The following is a 16229-nucleotide window of genomic DNA, read 5'->3' on the forward strand; positions in this document are numbered from 1 at the left end:
GAAAACTCATTTGTTGAGAACTGACTGTTTGAAATTGTCCCCCTAGACAGTGCATTAAATAGTCGCCGCAACTCACCGTGGATAATGCTTCATTGTACTCAATAAATACTAGAGGTGTAAGTGACATATTCTTTTCAAATTAGACACTTTGGGCTCTGCACTTCCTCTTCTCCAGATTCCCATGATGGCCCCTGACGTTAGAGATGGAGTCGAGCGAGGGTGCATGCATCGCGAGGAACTTGCTCCACAAAACAACTCGCTACGACTCAATAGCAGACGAGATCCGTCCACTTCCGGGCTCAGAAATGTCTCGCGCGGCCTTCAACGAGTTGCCCATTGTAGAAGTAGTGAAACGTCTTCTTCTTTAAGATGTCAAGATGAAAGTTTCCTGCAACAAGGATAAGAAGAGCATTCTTTGGGAAGAAATTGCTGAGCTCGTTAAAGAAGCCGCACACTTTTATAAAGTAAAAGCCATTGTTGCTTGAACTGGCCATTTTCACCAGTGAAGACCAAGTGCCACTCTTTTCCTTTCTTTGCTCTCGACGAAGCTTCCACTGGTGTGACAATCATGTGCACGTGCCTTCATTTATTTATTTTTTTTTGTATTTTCATCAAACGGTAACTCCCACGTTGAAGAGCCGCACAGGACACTGTGCTTCTCAGTCACAGCAAATATTGCTGGTTTAACAAAAGGTGAAATTTGGCGACACGGTGCATAGCTGACAGGGTTCCCACAAACGAGAGAGCAAGGACGGGCGTTACGGCAGTCGACTTGAGAAGTAGCATTGCACGCACGTCACCAATATGGAATTTCGTGATGCGACTCGACAAGGAGGGGGCGCAAAGTGAGCTTTCACGGTTAGGGGAAATAAGGCATTCACCAGCAGCCTTTATTTTTGTTTACCCCTTCAACAATAGCTACATCCTACTCTAAAACCCAGGCTCCCTTGTCGGCATCCTCTGCTGTGCTTCTCAGGCAAGAAATGGCGTGCCCAAGTTTGCAGCCTGTCGACAGGTCCTGCCACACTCGCCAGCACCTCTTTTTGACACACAGTGCCGGAATGCAAGGCTGGCTGAGCAAAGATAGATTATCAGTCACGAGCACAACATACACTGCGCAGATAACGAAGAACAGCTATTCATTCGAGGAACAGTAACACATGCCTAGAGGCATGCACCTAGAATACATGGTTGGAGCCTACATGTTGAACGTCACTGGGTTCCGATGGCAAAGGTATGTTGAGTAAAATGATGTGATACTTCGGCTTTCCTGCTCGCCACCACAGCATTTAGAGACTCAAATTCCTGCTAAAGCAAAAATTGCTGCGTGGTCCCCAATCTGGGCCACGCACAAGAGTATATACAGCAGCCAAAGAACCGAGACAAAGAGCATATCACGTATACCATGCTACCTGCAGTTGGTGAAACTCTGCCTGAGGTGGTTTGCTGAATCATTGGATAACCTACAAGGCTTACTAATTAGGCTGGAAGCATACGAATTCGAGCGCCAGAAGAGATGCAGACCATTCAGAAAATCCCGATGAAAAGTGTGCTCGCATATGCCAGGGTAACCACAAACACGGCCGAAGCTTACCACTGACTCTCTTTATATAAACTATTATTCTGACTTGAGCGAACAGGTACAAAAATTTATGTATGAAGTTTGCGAGGTGTGTATACTGGGCTGACAGAAACCACCTTCCGCATCCCAAAGTTCATTCGCTGAAAGTAAGAGCAATGAAACAGAGAAACACCGAAAGTGCTGCGCAAAACACGCTCGCAATTCTTAAGCCTTCACCTAATAAGAACAGCTGTCTAATGAAGCCATACCAACAAACTCTTTCTTTTGTTTCTCCATAGCCAGTTGTATAAGTGCGCAACAAAAACCATACATAGAAACGCCAGAACAAAACTTACAGAGACTGCAAACACTGTTTATTTGTAATAAGATTCACACTACACTAAGTTCAATCAGTATACAAAAACGTGAAATTTGAACCGCTATTGATGATGCACCTCACAGCACAAGGGTGCCAAAGGAAGTATACTTGAAGCAAAGCGTGGCTTTTAGATACCACTGAAAACAGCAGTTAACCAGCGCCTTCTGCGGGCAACACTGCCTGCCAGAGCAGCGAGCGGCGCGCGAAAAAAGAGGTAGCAGCGGCGCGTGTGAAACAACGCACGTCTGTACCATAGACAACGAAGTGAAAAAACAGCGCGTAACACAGGACACAGGACAGAGAAGAGACGAACGAGGCGCTCGTTCGTCTCTTCTCTGTCCTGTGTCCTGTGTTACGCGCTGTTTTTTCACTTCGTTGACCATGTACCAACCGGCCCAAATAAGCACTTTAGTACTGTACCATAGAGTTTCTTAATATACACTAGAGGGAACTCTGGCGCTAGTGTCTATGGGAGCTGCAACACGCGGCGCTTCAGCGAGCATGGGAATGATGGGTAGTACACACATTTGTCTAAACTTCGTACTTCTGGCCTGATTTTGGCTCCGTGTGTGTTCGTGTGGCTTGGAGCTGTTTTCTCACGAAACAAAAATCAGCAAATGTTCAGCGATTGTGCTTCACCACCTCATTATTTTAGACTTACCTTTCCAAACTGGGTCACGAAGTTCAAAAGGCTTGCATCTTTATTTCAAAACAAAACCGAAACACAGCAATGAACGAAGCAGCAAGTATGATTCGCCGCCCGCAAGTACGAAGACTAGACAAATGTGTGTACTACCTATCATTTTCATGGTCGCTGAACGATCGCAGCGCCAGAGTCCCCTCTAGTTAATTTTAGGAAACTCTATGGTCAGCACATCCTGCTGCTGCTCAGTCGCTCGCATGTGAAACAGGCTAAAGAGGCAGCCACTTTCCAGGGCACTCCAGAGCACTCACAAACGCGCAACCGAATACACCGTTATTAGACAGTTATTGTAGTATACCAGGCTAAGCGGCATAGCAGGCTCGAAGTGTGCATGTACATAACCTTCACTGCTTACCGTACGCATGCTATTTTTCTCATTTACTGTTACCGTATTAGCGTAGGTTATGTAGTGTACGTAGAACATGGCGTCTGTTTTGGACACCCATTTCGGAGTGATTTTGGCGTAGTTATTGAAATATTCACTTTGTTCTCAGCAAATGACTGTTCCAAACGGCTTCGCTTGCCTTCAGTTGGCTTCGATAAGCGAGTTGCTATCGCTGTGGTCATATTACACTACGTAAGCGACATTCTAACCTGTACATGGCTGGTGCCTCAATTATTTATTTTGTAAAGGTAACAGTTGCTTTAGATCGAAATAAAATGTTTCAGATAGTATTCTGTCTCCTGCAAAGTCAACTCCTCAAGTCATCTCACATGTAAGACATTGAGGCAACCGCTGTCTGGATGACTAATGGGAGAAATTGGAATACAAACACACAGAAACGTTGGGCAAAGCAATGATTAACATCTATCATGCATGGCATCAATATTTATTACATTGCACTTACTTAAGCAGAACAATACACATCTTTAATGGCTTGTTGAACGACAGAAGGAAGCGTAGGAGCCATACAACAATAGTTTTAATTCCAACTGAATAAGTTGGGTGTGGAAAGAAAGGGGAAGAGAGTAGTACATAATGAAAATGCAATGCATAGGCTCACCACTTGCTTCGCTCCCTCCCCGAAAGAACTCAACTTTTCATGATTGCCCTCAAAAAAAAAAATCCTGGCCCTGCCCCTGGTTACGTCTCCTTACGTTACATTGTAGGCATCACAACAATGTGGCCACGTATGCATAATTAGCTCGTTCAACTCACAAGCAGACTCATGGCCACCTACAGTTTGGCCACGGCGTAAGAATAAGTTAGGTGATGACACTGCGGCCAGCGCCGCGTCTAGATTGTGTTCGCCTCTGGGGCTGTTTCCCTTTGATTTGACAGATGGCGCTCACGGAGGGTGAGCCAAGGCACTCACTAAAGAGCGGTTCCGATCTGCGCGTATAAGGTTATTGCTGCAGAGCCTCACTTGTTCATTACACTCGATATACACATGTACATAGATGTGAATAAATTAATACACTGTGACTCTGCTCTAATGAAATTGATTTGCTAATTTTATATGCAGCTTATTTGCTGACAGTGTTTCTGTGATTAAATGGTGGGAACAACTTAATTGGGTCCCGAATGTCAACCCTGGGTTAGTTTGTACCACACCCGTGTCATGACTGTCGGGCCAGTGCCATCACTCGCTCTACTTTTTTAAGCCGCACAAACTTCAACTAGATGAAGTGCTTATCAGAGAGTGAAAGCAAGCTCACTACCTAAAGCAGTATACTTTGAGGAGCTCATCCCTTATGCCGTCGACGCGGGACGCCAACATTAATATTTCACATTGATGAGGCATCTAAGGCTATCTAAGGTCTTCGTCGTAATAAACAGTGTTGTGCCGTAAATACCTAGGCAAGAAGTGCCCCTGCAATGTTAAAAAACAGTGACAATGAAATGTTAAAGAAATCAAAAAACGAGAAAACCTGGCTTGACGACATCAAGTATCACAAACTAATTATAAGCACGTGAGTAGAGTGAACATAAAAAAAGAAAGCACGACGGCATCACGAAACTAGCATGTGCAATGATTTATGTTCACTTCTTATTCTACAATATTTAGTTTTTCTTGGTCTCAACAGGCATAGATGAGACAGCTAAAAAAAATAGCATCTGAATTGAAAAGAAGTAATTATTTACCTGGCGTGATGAGGAACTGAGTGGCTAGCGCATAGGCCCATACCATCAGTGTCGTGTCGAGAAGCATCCTCCTTTTCACGTGTAGGAGGCCAATTACTGCACAAGTCGAAGCGCTGCCTTTTGCATGCATGCCATTCGATTCATCATCGTCATGCTGTAGAGTCGCTGTCTCCACAAGCAATAAACTTGGCCTACTTTCAGCGGTCGTGTCAAGCACTTCAGCTGCAGCCGAACCTTTAGGCCCCGTTGCTTCTGACAAGTCGGCTGTAGAGCCAGCCATTTTCGCAGAGATTTCCTATTGTTTATTGCAATAGCAATTATATGGACACTCTCGGCAGGATTTTGCCGCTGGCGAAGGCGGCGTCGTCACTCACCGTATATGTATACGTATCTGTATATATGAAAATGCAAAAAAGAAAAAATACAGAAAGAGACTGCAGTGCACGGAGTCGAACTTGGTTTCTCTGAATCGTGAGTGCAAGGCGTTAGAGCCACCGAGGAGCACGTCCTTCACTGCTGAAACGGCAAGCTATTTATATCTACCACTTACCGGTGCTGAGGAAAATCTCGGGGGGAATTGTCGTGTTGTTAGCACTACCAGCAAGATGGCGCAATAAGCAGGCATCGCCACATTGCGCGGCAGCGCACGTTTTAATCTCCCACGCGTACTTTGCCCCACTTAGAGGAGGGGAGCGACACTGCCTTGCACTCCCTTATCTCGCGGTGGGGAGGAGGGAAAGATCGTACATCTTGACTTGCCTCGAGCTTGACCTGGAATGATTCTGTTGTAGTTACCGGGCACACAAAGGTCACTGCAATCATTGCAGTCTCCGTTTGCGAAAAGCGTGCACTTTTCAGACACAGCGAAATAACAACTGAGACGCTTATCCGTGTGCATCTGTACATGTGAGTACGTTTCACACAACATTTGTGTGTGAGAAACGTGGGCACATTTTGATCTGCTTTCTATTCTGCCGGTGACCTTCCAATTCGTTGCTATCGCGTTGGTTACTTCACCTTTGCGACAAAGCCGTGATTTTCTTTTTTCTTTTTTTGCTCTAAGGTCAGGTATTTTGGGCAGCCTGGGAAAATGGCAGGCACAGTACGTTAGGTGAGCGCAGGTTTCTTTGGTGCATGCAACATGACGTTTCCCTTGTATTTTGCTTCATATGTGGCAGAGAACGCTTCTTGTCGGAAATGCTTCATGTACACATGATCAGTAGGCTGCAAAGTTCTGTCGGGTTTCGAAATTACCTGTCGCCACTGAACCAAGTGCTCTAGTTCAGGTGAAGTCTTGAAAAGTGACACACGCTACGTACAAGTCCGGTACCATGACTCGCCATTCGGGACAAAACACCATTTGGCCATTTCGAGACGCAGCCAGGAAAAAGACCGCTGACGCATACTAGGAGTCAAGGAGTCATGTGCAGCGACGAAGTATATGTGCACTGCATCACTAAGCACGAATCAGCAAAACAAATGCACCGACAGGGCTCACAGGCACAGGGCAACAAGTTTCTAAACCACAAAATTCCATGCAACCAAAGCTTTCAGGAAGATGTTCCTCAGCGCACGAATTTCAGAATGAGCGCTGCGTGAATACCTGGCACGCCATACAGTAGCGCCATCTCAATTCGCATGACAGAAACTACTCGTAGCTGAAAGTCATTGGCAAACACAATCTGCCCGAACCCTCTCCTTACGCGGAGCGGTAAGTGTCCGCACCTATGTTATTCTTACACGGCAAGTTTGGCACAACGTTATTCAGTTCTGTAACTCCCAACGGTAAAATCACACCGTCATGCACACCAGCATTACAGCAATACCACTACATATATTATTCAGTCAGTCCCTACAAGGCTAAATCACACTAAATCCCGAACACCTTATTTCTGCATACTGTTCTACTGACTCTTATAACTCTGTTCAGTCTCAGATTAAAACGAAATACCTCGGGCATCCTCATAGTATATATTCCTCCTTTGCTCCAAAATAGCATTGACTTGCAAATCCAGATTTCCTATAATTTATTACAGCTTTTTTTTCTTTTGTATGTGCCATTTTATTGTATACATATGTATTTATTGCATTCTTGGCTTGAACAGTGAAAATTATCCTGTTTTGTATTTATTATGTATATACTCTTATATATTTACTATTAGTATCTTTTTTTATTCAGTACATGCATTATTACAAAATAATTTCCCATGTCAATTTTTGTGTTTACTATGATTGTATGATACACCCACCCCAAACAATTTGTTGTATCACTTATTGTATTAACTATGTTCTTTAGAAACTGTTCACCTGCTTGGACTTAAGGGTTTACAGTATGTAATAAATTTTGAAAAAGCTTCGAAATATTACGTGCCAAAAGATTTTTGTTTATTTTGTGTTTGGTACATAATTTATTTCAGTAATAGAATCAGTCCACAGTTTTCTTGATTCTTTCTAATTTTTTTCTCACCTCATCTTTCAGTGTTTGCTGATTATTAAATTGCTTCTGCAGTCACAATTTGATGCTACATTTACTGATGTTTGCTTGCTTATAATCTATTATTTTGTTCCTTATGACCACATTTGCAACTAAACATTTTTTCAGCAACTTTCAATTCCTGTCTTTGCCCATCGCTCACTCTTTAACCCTATTTGCAATGCTAACCATTACCATTGTATGAAAATACTGAATCACTGTACTTTTAACACTATTGTAGAAAAAGACTGCGAAATCAATTGAACTGAATTCACTGTCCACTCAATGCATAATGCTCTGACTGCCATCTTTTGAACGAACAACTCTTCCTATGTGGAATAGTGCAAAAAACACACAAACACACAGGCATTAATGCATTCCTTGATGTGTGCCTGCCAACTAGCTCGGTCTTGTTTACTACTAAAGCTTCCATACAGGCGTGGACATAGGCCTCGATATTATCGACCATCAGTTTGGCCACCATTGGAACTTACCTTGAGCCCTCTCAGAATCTGGTAGACGAGAAACTGAACGTGGTCATCACTCAGACGCTGTGTCCGAATTATGTTGTTCAGATCTGAGCCCATCAGATGGTTCACCAGGTACCTGCACCACAATTAAGCAATCTAATTATAGTTCAAAGCACCGCCCGTACTACAAAACATCACTGTAGCACTAAAGGAGATGAAACATGTAGTAGATGGACGAGCATTGAACATCCACTGGCGTTCCCGTGACGACAATTTTTCCAGTAAGCCCAACACAATTATTTGCACAGTAAGGCCGGTGGTGTTATCCGTTTGTCAAGACGCTACAGACCCACCTGGACACTAAATTATAGTGCTTACATTCTTTACTTTTTCTACTTTTCATCAACTTGAAATAAGTTATCAACTCCACTTTAAAAGCACCATGACATGGTTGCCCACTTGACTGCTGTACTCAACGATAAATGCAAGTAAAAGGACCAAAATGAGTATCAAAAATGGATTGTAAAATAATACAATTTCATTTCACAATGGGCCCCAGAAGTCACCAGCTATAAAGCCCACCCACTTTCTGCATCTGCCGTTTCGTCCTGACATGTGTGACGTCATGTACTGTATGAGGAGGTCCCATCACCTAAGTTTCAGCCACTGCAAATCGTGCAGTCTTCAAACTGATCAAATACTGTACGCTCAGCTGGCCTCAAAACAACAGAATACAGATGCTCGCTAAGCAAGCGGCATGATACGTCACAGCATGCGAGTGTGCCAGTGTTGTCAGACTCTCCGGCTCCTTGTGCATTTATTTATTTATTATTTATTTATTTCATAAAACTGTCAACCCTCTCTTGAGTGCTCTTACGGAGAGGTTACAACAAAATACAAACCAACTAATATACACGCATATCAGGCGGCGCAATCAATTGCATACATGTGCATCAATTTATCAAATTGGCAAACACTGCCTGCATTTACAGAAATGCCTGGCTATGCATTCCAAGGCCTAATCGCAGCTGGGAAAAAAGAGTACAAAGAAACGCAACCAAGAAAACATGCAGAAAACGTACATCTGGCAGCTCAATCACATGTCCAGCAATTTTTCAAATTTAGAGGTCTGGGTCCCTTTAGGTGGCTTTCATTGCCTGCTGACAATATCCCCAGTGCAGGCAAACGAGGTCGCATTTATTCCAGATGCATTAGTGGCAAATTTCATGGCTGCCACATGGTGCCAGTGCTCCATGCTTATTTGTCCATCAGGGCAGCAGCTGGTCTTTAAAAGGGCCTCCCTCAGCACACTGGTGGTCCAGCAGGTTTAGGAACTGGAGCCATTTTTGGAGCCGAAAAAAGTCTGCTTTGGGGCACATTTGGAGCAAGGGAAACTGTGTTTTGGAGCAGGTTTGGTGCAGACAAAATGAGATTATAGTGCGTTCTGGAAACACCGCTGCAATGCAAACAAGGAGACAAGGGCAACATCCAAAGAGCAGCCACTAATCAAAGTCTTAGCACTATGTCGCACCCTGGCTTCACTGTAGTGCACAAGATGATTGATTGATATGTGGGGTTTAACATCCTAAAACCACCATATAATTATAAGAAATGCTGTCATGAAGAACTCGGGAAATTTCGACCACCTGGGGTTCTTTAACGTGCACACAAATCTGAAGACAAGGGCCTAGAGCATTCCTGCCTTGGGTTCTTTAACGTGCGCCCAAGTCTGAGGACATGGGCCTATAGCACTCCTGCCTTCATCGAAAATGCAGCCACCGCAGCCGGGATCGGATCCCGTGACCTGCGGGTCGGCAGCCAAGTACATCAGGCACTAGACTCCTGTGAGAAGGCGTGCACAAGATATGTGTTGAAGGGAAGCATTAGTGACAAGACAAACGAACACATATGACACGTGCCGAAAGGTCACTACAAAAAAAAAAAGTTCTAACCAGGACATTAGCAGTGTAACAATTGAAGAAAAAAGAGGAGGAAAGCTGGTGCATCTAAGAATATACTTTATGAAATTACATGCGTACATCGTGCCTTCACTGACTGCCAGAAGTCACTAAGGATGACGGTCCATCGTACTCCATAATTTTCAGAAGCATGAGCACCACATGATATTGTCCTTTCACTTTGAAGGACATTCGTTTGAGCACTTGGTCGTCGTTTTCCAAATATTGAGAAAAGGTCCTCTAAAAACAGAGTAAACTGGTACGAAAAGGGCGGGGTCAGTGAGCAATCCAACCATAAAGGGGTGGGGGCTTGCTCTTCTTCAAAGCAGCCTTAAAGAAGACTAGTCCCAACATTGGCTTGCGCAGCTACACCCTGTGTTGATGCATTTTTTACCTTAATATGCTGTCAGGGTGCGCTTGGTGGCTATGCCCCCTATTAAAAAACACACCACGACTCTAATTATGTCCTTCACTTGGCAGGTTTGAGCACTGCGCCACTGCTCAACTGAAAATGATGCTGCGCTTCTCAAGAATCACTAAGGTTAACACTGATATGCATTTACTCGCTCTGCCTAGAGAGGGTGCTTTCGCAGACTTTCTCACGGACACGAAGGGGACTTAGTGAGAGGCTACTAGCGAAATTTAACACGTATGTGTGCAGTGTAAGCGGCAGCTTCAAACAGTTGTTGAGGTAGGAGAGTTAACGGAGACGGCTGGATAGCTGGATTAGGGTTAAACGTAGGGCTGTTGGGCCCTCGGTCCGATGGTCGAACGGGCGATGGCTAAGGAGGCTAGGAAAACCACGAACAAGAGTGAGCTGGTGCAGTGCGAAGCATGCAAGCGCTGGTGCTACTTAGATGAGACAGAATTCTCGAGATTGGCCGACGTGCAGAAGGCGAACTTCGTGTGCAGGCTACGCAAGACACTGAAGGCGGTTGTGCAGCGCATGGAGGCTAGCATCGAGGGGCTTTAGGGGGAGGTTAGGGCGGAACAGTAGCAGAGGATAGAACTCCAAAAACAAGTCAGAGCGTCGCGTGAGCGGTAGGAGGCTACCGCCAGCGTATTAGAGCAAATAAAGGGCGACCTTTGAAAAGAACGGGAAGGGCGGACTGAGCTAGAGCAGCGGGTAAAGGAGCTAATGGCGCTTTGCCCCGGCCCCGAGCGGTGTAACACGGAAGGCATGGGTAGCGGAGAAGGTGACAGGCGGGAAGGAACAGGTGAGAGGGGAGGTCAGGGAGCCAGCCGCAGTGTCTGGCCACAGCACAGAGGCCCCGAGAACATATAGCTCGATGAGCGGCAGTCATCGAGCAGGGCAGCAACACAGGACAAACGGCAGAGAGAGAAACAGGTGAAGCAAACAGGGGCGCCATCACAAACAGGAAACCAGCGATTGGAGTGTAGAAGGGTCCTGGTGGAGGGGGACTCTAACGTGGCCAGGGTTAGCGATGGCGTCTTCAAGACAGTGAAGGAAGATGGGAGAGTGAGGGGTGGAGGCCCAGTTAGGGAAGAGCATGGCGGATGCACCTCCCAAAGCTCAGGAGGTTGTAGAGAACAGCATGGAGGGCGAAAATCTCGTCATTATTCATGCTGGGCTCAATGATGTGTTGAAGGGCACAGATCAGAACCTTCAAAGACAGTTAAAAGATGGGATGCGTAAGCTCCGGGAAGCTTCTGGAAGTGTGCATGTGAACATAAGCACAGTCCCAGAGGCCTGAGGGCAGTCTCGTGAGATTGAAAAAAAGGTAGTAGAGGCCAATTGTGTGATCCAGGGTATTAGCCGGCAACTCGCATACAGCGTAATGGAAGTTAACCAAACCGTGTACGAGCCCGGCGCTTGCCCCTTCGCACAGGATGACATTCACTACAGTGGTACGACGGGCAGGATGGTCAATAATAGAATGCGTCGTCAAGCCGCAGCTTTTTTAGGGGTACCCAGAGCCCTGAGGCCAACAATGTAGCCAAAGACGGTTCTGAAGGGCCACAAATATTCAAGCCACACGGAGTCCGTGGAAAAAGAAATAGACGTACGCACAAGGGCCGAGCTAAGTCAGATGTATGCTATATTAACATGCAGGGCGGCAGGAATAGGTTAAAGTGAGAAGAGATCGAATAGCTGTTGAGGCAGGGGGGAGCTGATGGTATATGGGGTTGTGGAGACACATCTTCGGGACATGGAGCAACCACCTTGCAATTCGGACTACGTATGGGAATATTGCAATAGAGCAGAAGGCAGCAAAAGAGAGTGGAATTGGTGCAATCATACATAAAAGCATGGGTTGGCAAAGAGTCAAGCAGGGATGCATGGAACATTTATGGCTAAGAGGGAAAGTAGCTGGGCAGATGACACTCCTTGGTTTGGTGTAATTGTGGACGGGAGCAAAGGCCAGAGAGGAAAACCAGGCAATGGTCGAGTGTATATCAAAGGACGTTGAGGAATTAGGAGGAGAGTGCGAGATAATTATACTAGGAGATATAAATGCGCACATAGAAGATATAGATGGGTATACCGACCCAACAGTCCAAATGATCATGAATATGTGTCAAAGGCATGATTTTATCATTTGCAACAGTATTGAGAAGTGTGAAGGGTAAATAACATGGGAGGTAGGAAGGCTGCAGTCGACGATAGATTATGCATTGATGTCACTTAGGATGTATGATAGGCTCAGGGGAATGCACATAGATGAACGTGGCTCCAGAAGTCTGGGTAGTGATCACGAACGTATCAAGCTAAGTTTCGGAAGAGCAGTGAAAGTGGGATGAAGACAAGACAAGCAACTACATGGGAATTTTTATTCGGAAATGCAAATAGAAATAGCTACTAAACAAACTCAGAAAGTAATCACTGAGGATAATAAAACAGTGTGGACATACACAAATCTAATTAGACTGTTTGAGCTAGAGCTTGCTAAGGCACGGGACAAGTCACCCCGGAAAAAAAGACACAAGCCCAAGAGTTGGTGGGATGAGGAAGTTAAGAGAGCCATAGCAAAACGTCAGGAAGCCTCTAGGAAACACAGACATGCTAAGCAGCGGGGTGAACAGACAGATGAGGTTGGAAGAAAATGGGACATCTTTCTAAACTCTAGAAGGGCAGCATCCCTCCTGATCAATGGAAAGATTAAAATAAAGGGTGCTCAGTGGCTGGCAGAAGTACATAAAAAGGACAGAAAGACAGCTGCGAAATTTTGGAACCATCTAAACTCCCTAAGAAATGAAACAAACCTAGAGCAGAGATTTATAACTACCGCTCAAGGTGCTAGGCTAGAAGGGGACGAAGCTATTGAATATATAAGAACAAGGATGACGGAAAAGTTTCAACAAAGATGTGCCTTATGCACCTCAATAGATAAGGGTGGATCAAGTGGCGCAATGGCCCCATTTTCACAACGAGAGTGGGAAACAGCTGAGAAAACGGTTCCTAGTAGTACATCAACAGGCCCGGATGGCATTCCAATTATGCTGATGAAGACATTAGGTCCGAAGTCAAAGCAGGCTTTGAGAGAGGCAGTAAGTAAAATAATAATCGAGGGTGAAGTCCCCGATGGATGGAAACTCAGCAGGATGAGCATGATCTATAAAGGAAAGGGGGACAAAGACAAAGCTGACATAAACAACTACCGTATCCTATAAAAGTGACATCAGTGGTTTACAGGCTGGCGATGCGGATTACAAAGGAAAGAGCGCAGGCATGGATAGAGGATGAGGGGGTGCTGGGGGCAGGAGGTTGAAAGACAATCTGTTCTCACTGACGCAGGATGGATGGATGGATGGATGGATGGATGGACGGACGGACGGATGGACAAATAGGTGGGTGGGTGGGTGGGTGGGTGGGTGGGTGGACGGGTAATGGATGGATGGGTGGGTGGGTGGGTGGAAAAATGATGTACAATTCAGCGGCTCACCTCCTTGGCAGCGGCTCACCTGCCGCCACTGCCACCACCGTTCGGGGACGGCGTCGAGGCCTCCTCGGCGGCTGCAGTACAAGTTACCGGTACCATTTCACAAGGGACGCCGTCCACACGTCCTTGGCTATAGATTCTGCCGTCAGCGCAAGCCGAAAAGTGAAGCCTCTGTGGGAAGCCACCGGTACGTGTCTTCGTGGTTCGTCGGCAGTGCGGGCTTCTCCATCCAGGAACGCCGTTCACACTTCTTTGGCGATGGAGTCAACAACCCGGCCGCCGCTTCAGCTGCCCATCGGACCATCAAGGGACGGTGTCCATGCCGCCTCTGTGGTACCAGGGCATCACCCAGTGGACACTATGGTACCACTTCGCGGCCATAATACGCACGTCCTTTGGGAATGCTGTTCAAGCCTCCCACGGCCTGCATTCCCTGTCCGGTACTCTTTCAACACGTGAGCCGCCAAGAAACGCTGTTCATGCTTCCTTGGACGTGCGTGTCACCACCGTGAGTACTACTAGAACCACGTACTTCACAGACGCAAACCAAAGTGGTTCAGAAGCCTCGTGCGACAGTGCCGTGGAGCTGCAGCGTACCATCCCACTGCTCCGCGCCGAGACTAACAAACTGACAGCGTTGATCGCCGAGCGAGCTCCTACAATGTCGCCAGCATTGTGTGACATTAACGCAGTGTTGGATGTAGCTGCCTCATACGACCTTGAGGCAAGCACACGGGAGCAACACAGGGAGCTTCGGTCTTCTCTGATCGAGCTCTCACACCAGCTCGACTGCTTCGCGTCGGTGATCTCTGCGTTGCCACCTGCCACCTCACGATCACCAGCCGTCTGCGAACTACCGGAATTCCTCGGTGTGCGAAACGACGCCGACAGCTGGGTGGCAACCGTCAACGCGATAGCAATGCGCGAGGCCTGGATGAAATCTCAGAAATGGACCGTGGCTGTAGACCGGCTTCGGGAAGGTGCAACGGTGTGGCACCGGTATGAAGGCTGGAAGCAGCAGTCATGGGCGGATTGGAGCTGCAATCTCATAGCTGCTTTCGGTCGTAATCCTTACCACCTCTTCACCACCACCCCGTCCAACCTGGCCGGTATCGAGGAGCAAGCTCCAGAGGCTTTCCACCTCGAGGCTGCAGCTGTGCGCTGCAGCATACCACACGAGAAGTTCCCGAAGCAAGTTCACTGCGGCCAGAGGCCGCAGCCGAAGTCGGACCTCTTGAAGGGCATTGTTTCAACGAAACAGCCGCAGAGAATCATCTCGACTGTGCTGCATTGCCCTTCACCGAAGCAACCCCATTCGCACACCGAGTGGAACAACACCTCGAAGGTTCCTCGAAGCCCTCCAGCCGCGCAGCAGAAAGCTTCTCCGCCTGTTCTACGAATGACGTCAGACGCAGGTGCGACACGCCACTGCTGCTCTCAGTACCTGCGCCGGTACGCGATGCCATCATGTCAGTGTAAGAGGCTGATACCAGTCCTCATACAGCTCAGTTAGAGAAGCCAGCCCCAATATCACCTTTACTGAGGCAAGTGGAGACACCAGCATCGCCTATGCTTGAACCGCCTACGGTGATGGCGCCGGTACAGCCCAAGGTAACCACTGCTGGTGTCACTGACCAAGATCATGAGGAGAAAGTTGGCACTCAAGATGCAAACAGCAGCCAGTCTCGACCTCCCGATAGACTTGTGGAAGACTCTGGCACCCAGTTTCAGCGTGGTCAAGGCCGACCTCCGAGATGCAGCCACTATATCGACCACCAGATCAACCTTTGGCAGATACCGGGACCAAATCGCGGCCGAGAGCGTCGGCCGCAACGGGGCAGCCACCACCAGCCGCCTGAGTCCACAGCACTTTTTCAAAAGACATCGTGGGATTGCAAAAGAGCGACCAGCTCGAGGAAGCCAGTGCCGTTTAACAGAAACTTTGCCGCCAGCTCCGCGCGCGCGCAGTCATGGCCGAGTGTGATGATCAAGAAAGACGCTGGCGCTTCGGCGCGCAGATAGCTAGAGCAAGGAGGAGGAAGATGTAGTACAGAATAAGAACAGCTGGCCCAGAATCGGGTGTTGTCTCTTTTCTCTCCGTTACATAGCAAGAAAGCTCTGCAACAGCGCCACTCAATGCCCGCACAATTTCCAAATAAACTTTGGCCTCGGAAGAAAGAAGTTGGGAAGATTTTCACGCCAAAAAAGTTCCTTGACCTTAGATTGTGAAAGCAATTATATGAACACTCGACTGGTATATGACATTGGCGTCGCTGTCATGTTCCACATAGGTCCGAACTGATAACATGTCCTCGCATATAGTACATTCTACCCGTGGGGTAAACACGCACGAGTGGGGAGCAATGAACGAGGCTAAAGCAGTGATAAAACAAGCTGGCTCATCTCCGTCGCTCAGACGGCGCATATGCTATAGCATCTTCCTGCGTGTTAGAGTGGCTGTCAAATGCTCAAACAAAGAGCGAATGTCACAGAAACGGGATGAGACAAGCGTGGACGGCGTTCGATGCAAACGAACAGCAAGCATCTTCTTTTTTTTATTTTGCTTATTCACGTGCACGCTCTTCCGTGGCTTTTGTCTTCTTCTCCTGGTGTTCGGCGAGTTTCAATAGCTTCGGGCCCGCATGAAGTTTTGTTGTCCTCATTGGAAACAACCTTCAAGTTGGTAGATATGTTGTA

The 16229-nt window shown here is 46.9% G+C and overlaps 1 protein-coding gene across 8 annotated transcripts in view; it reads right to left on the reverse strand.

Moving 5' to 3' along the window:
• The window catches only part of LOC119162994 (p38b MAP kinase), a 455785-nt gene that overhangs the window by 366394 nt on the left and 73162 nt on the right, over positions 1 to 16229 (reverse strand). For all 8 annotated transcript variants that reach the window (XM_075882646.1, XM_037414880.2, XM_037414879.2 and 5 more), the window contains one exon: positions 7697 to 7808. In XM_075882646.1, the coding sequence (XP_075738761.1) occupies positions 7697 to 7808 (112 nt within the window). The remainder of the gene's footprint in view (positions 1 to 7696; positions 7809 to 16229) is intronic.

The sequence above is a fragment of the Rhipicephalus microplus genome, unplaced genomic scaffold, assembly GCF_043290135.1.
Source record: "Rhipicephalus microplus isolate Deutch F79 unplaced genomic scaffold, USDA_Rmic scaffold_13, whole genome shotgun sequence".
NCBI classification, from domain to species: Eukaryota; Metazoa; Arthropoda; class Arachnida; order Ixodida; family Ixodidae; genus Rhipicephalus; species Rhipicephalus microplus.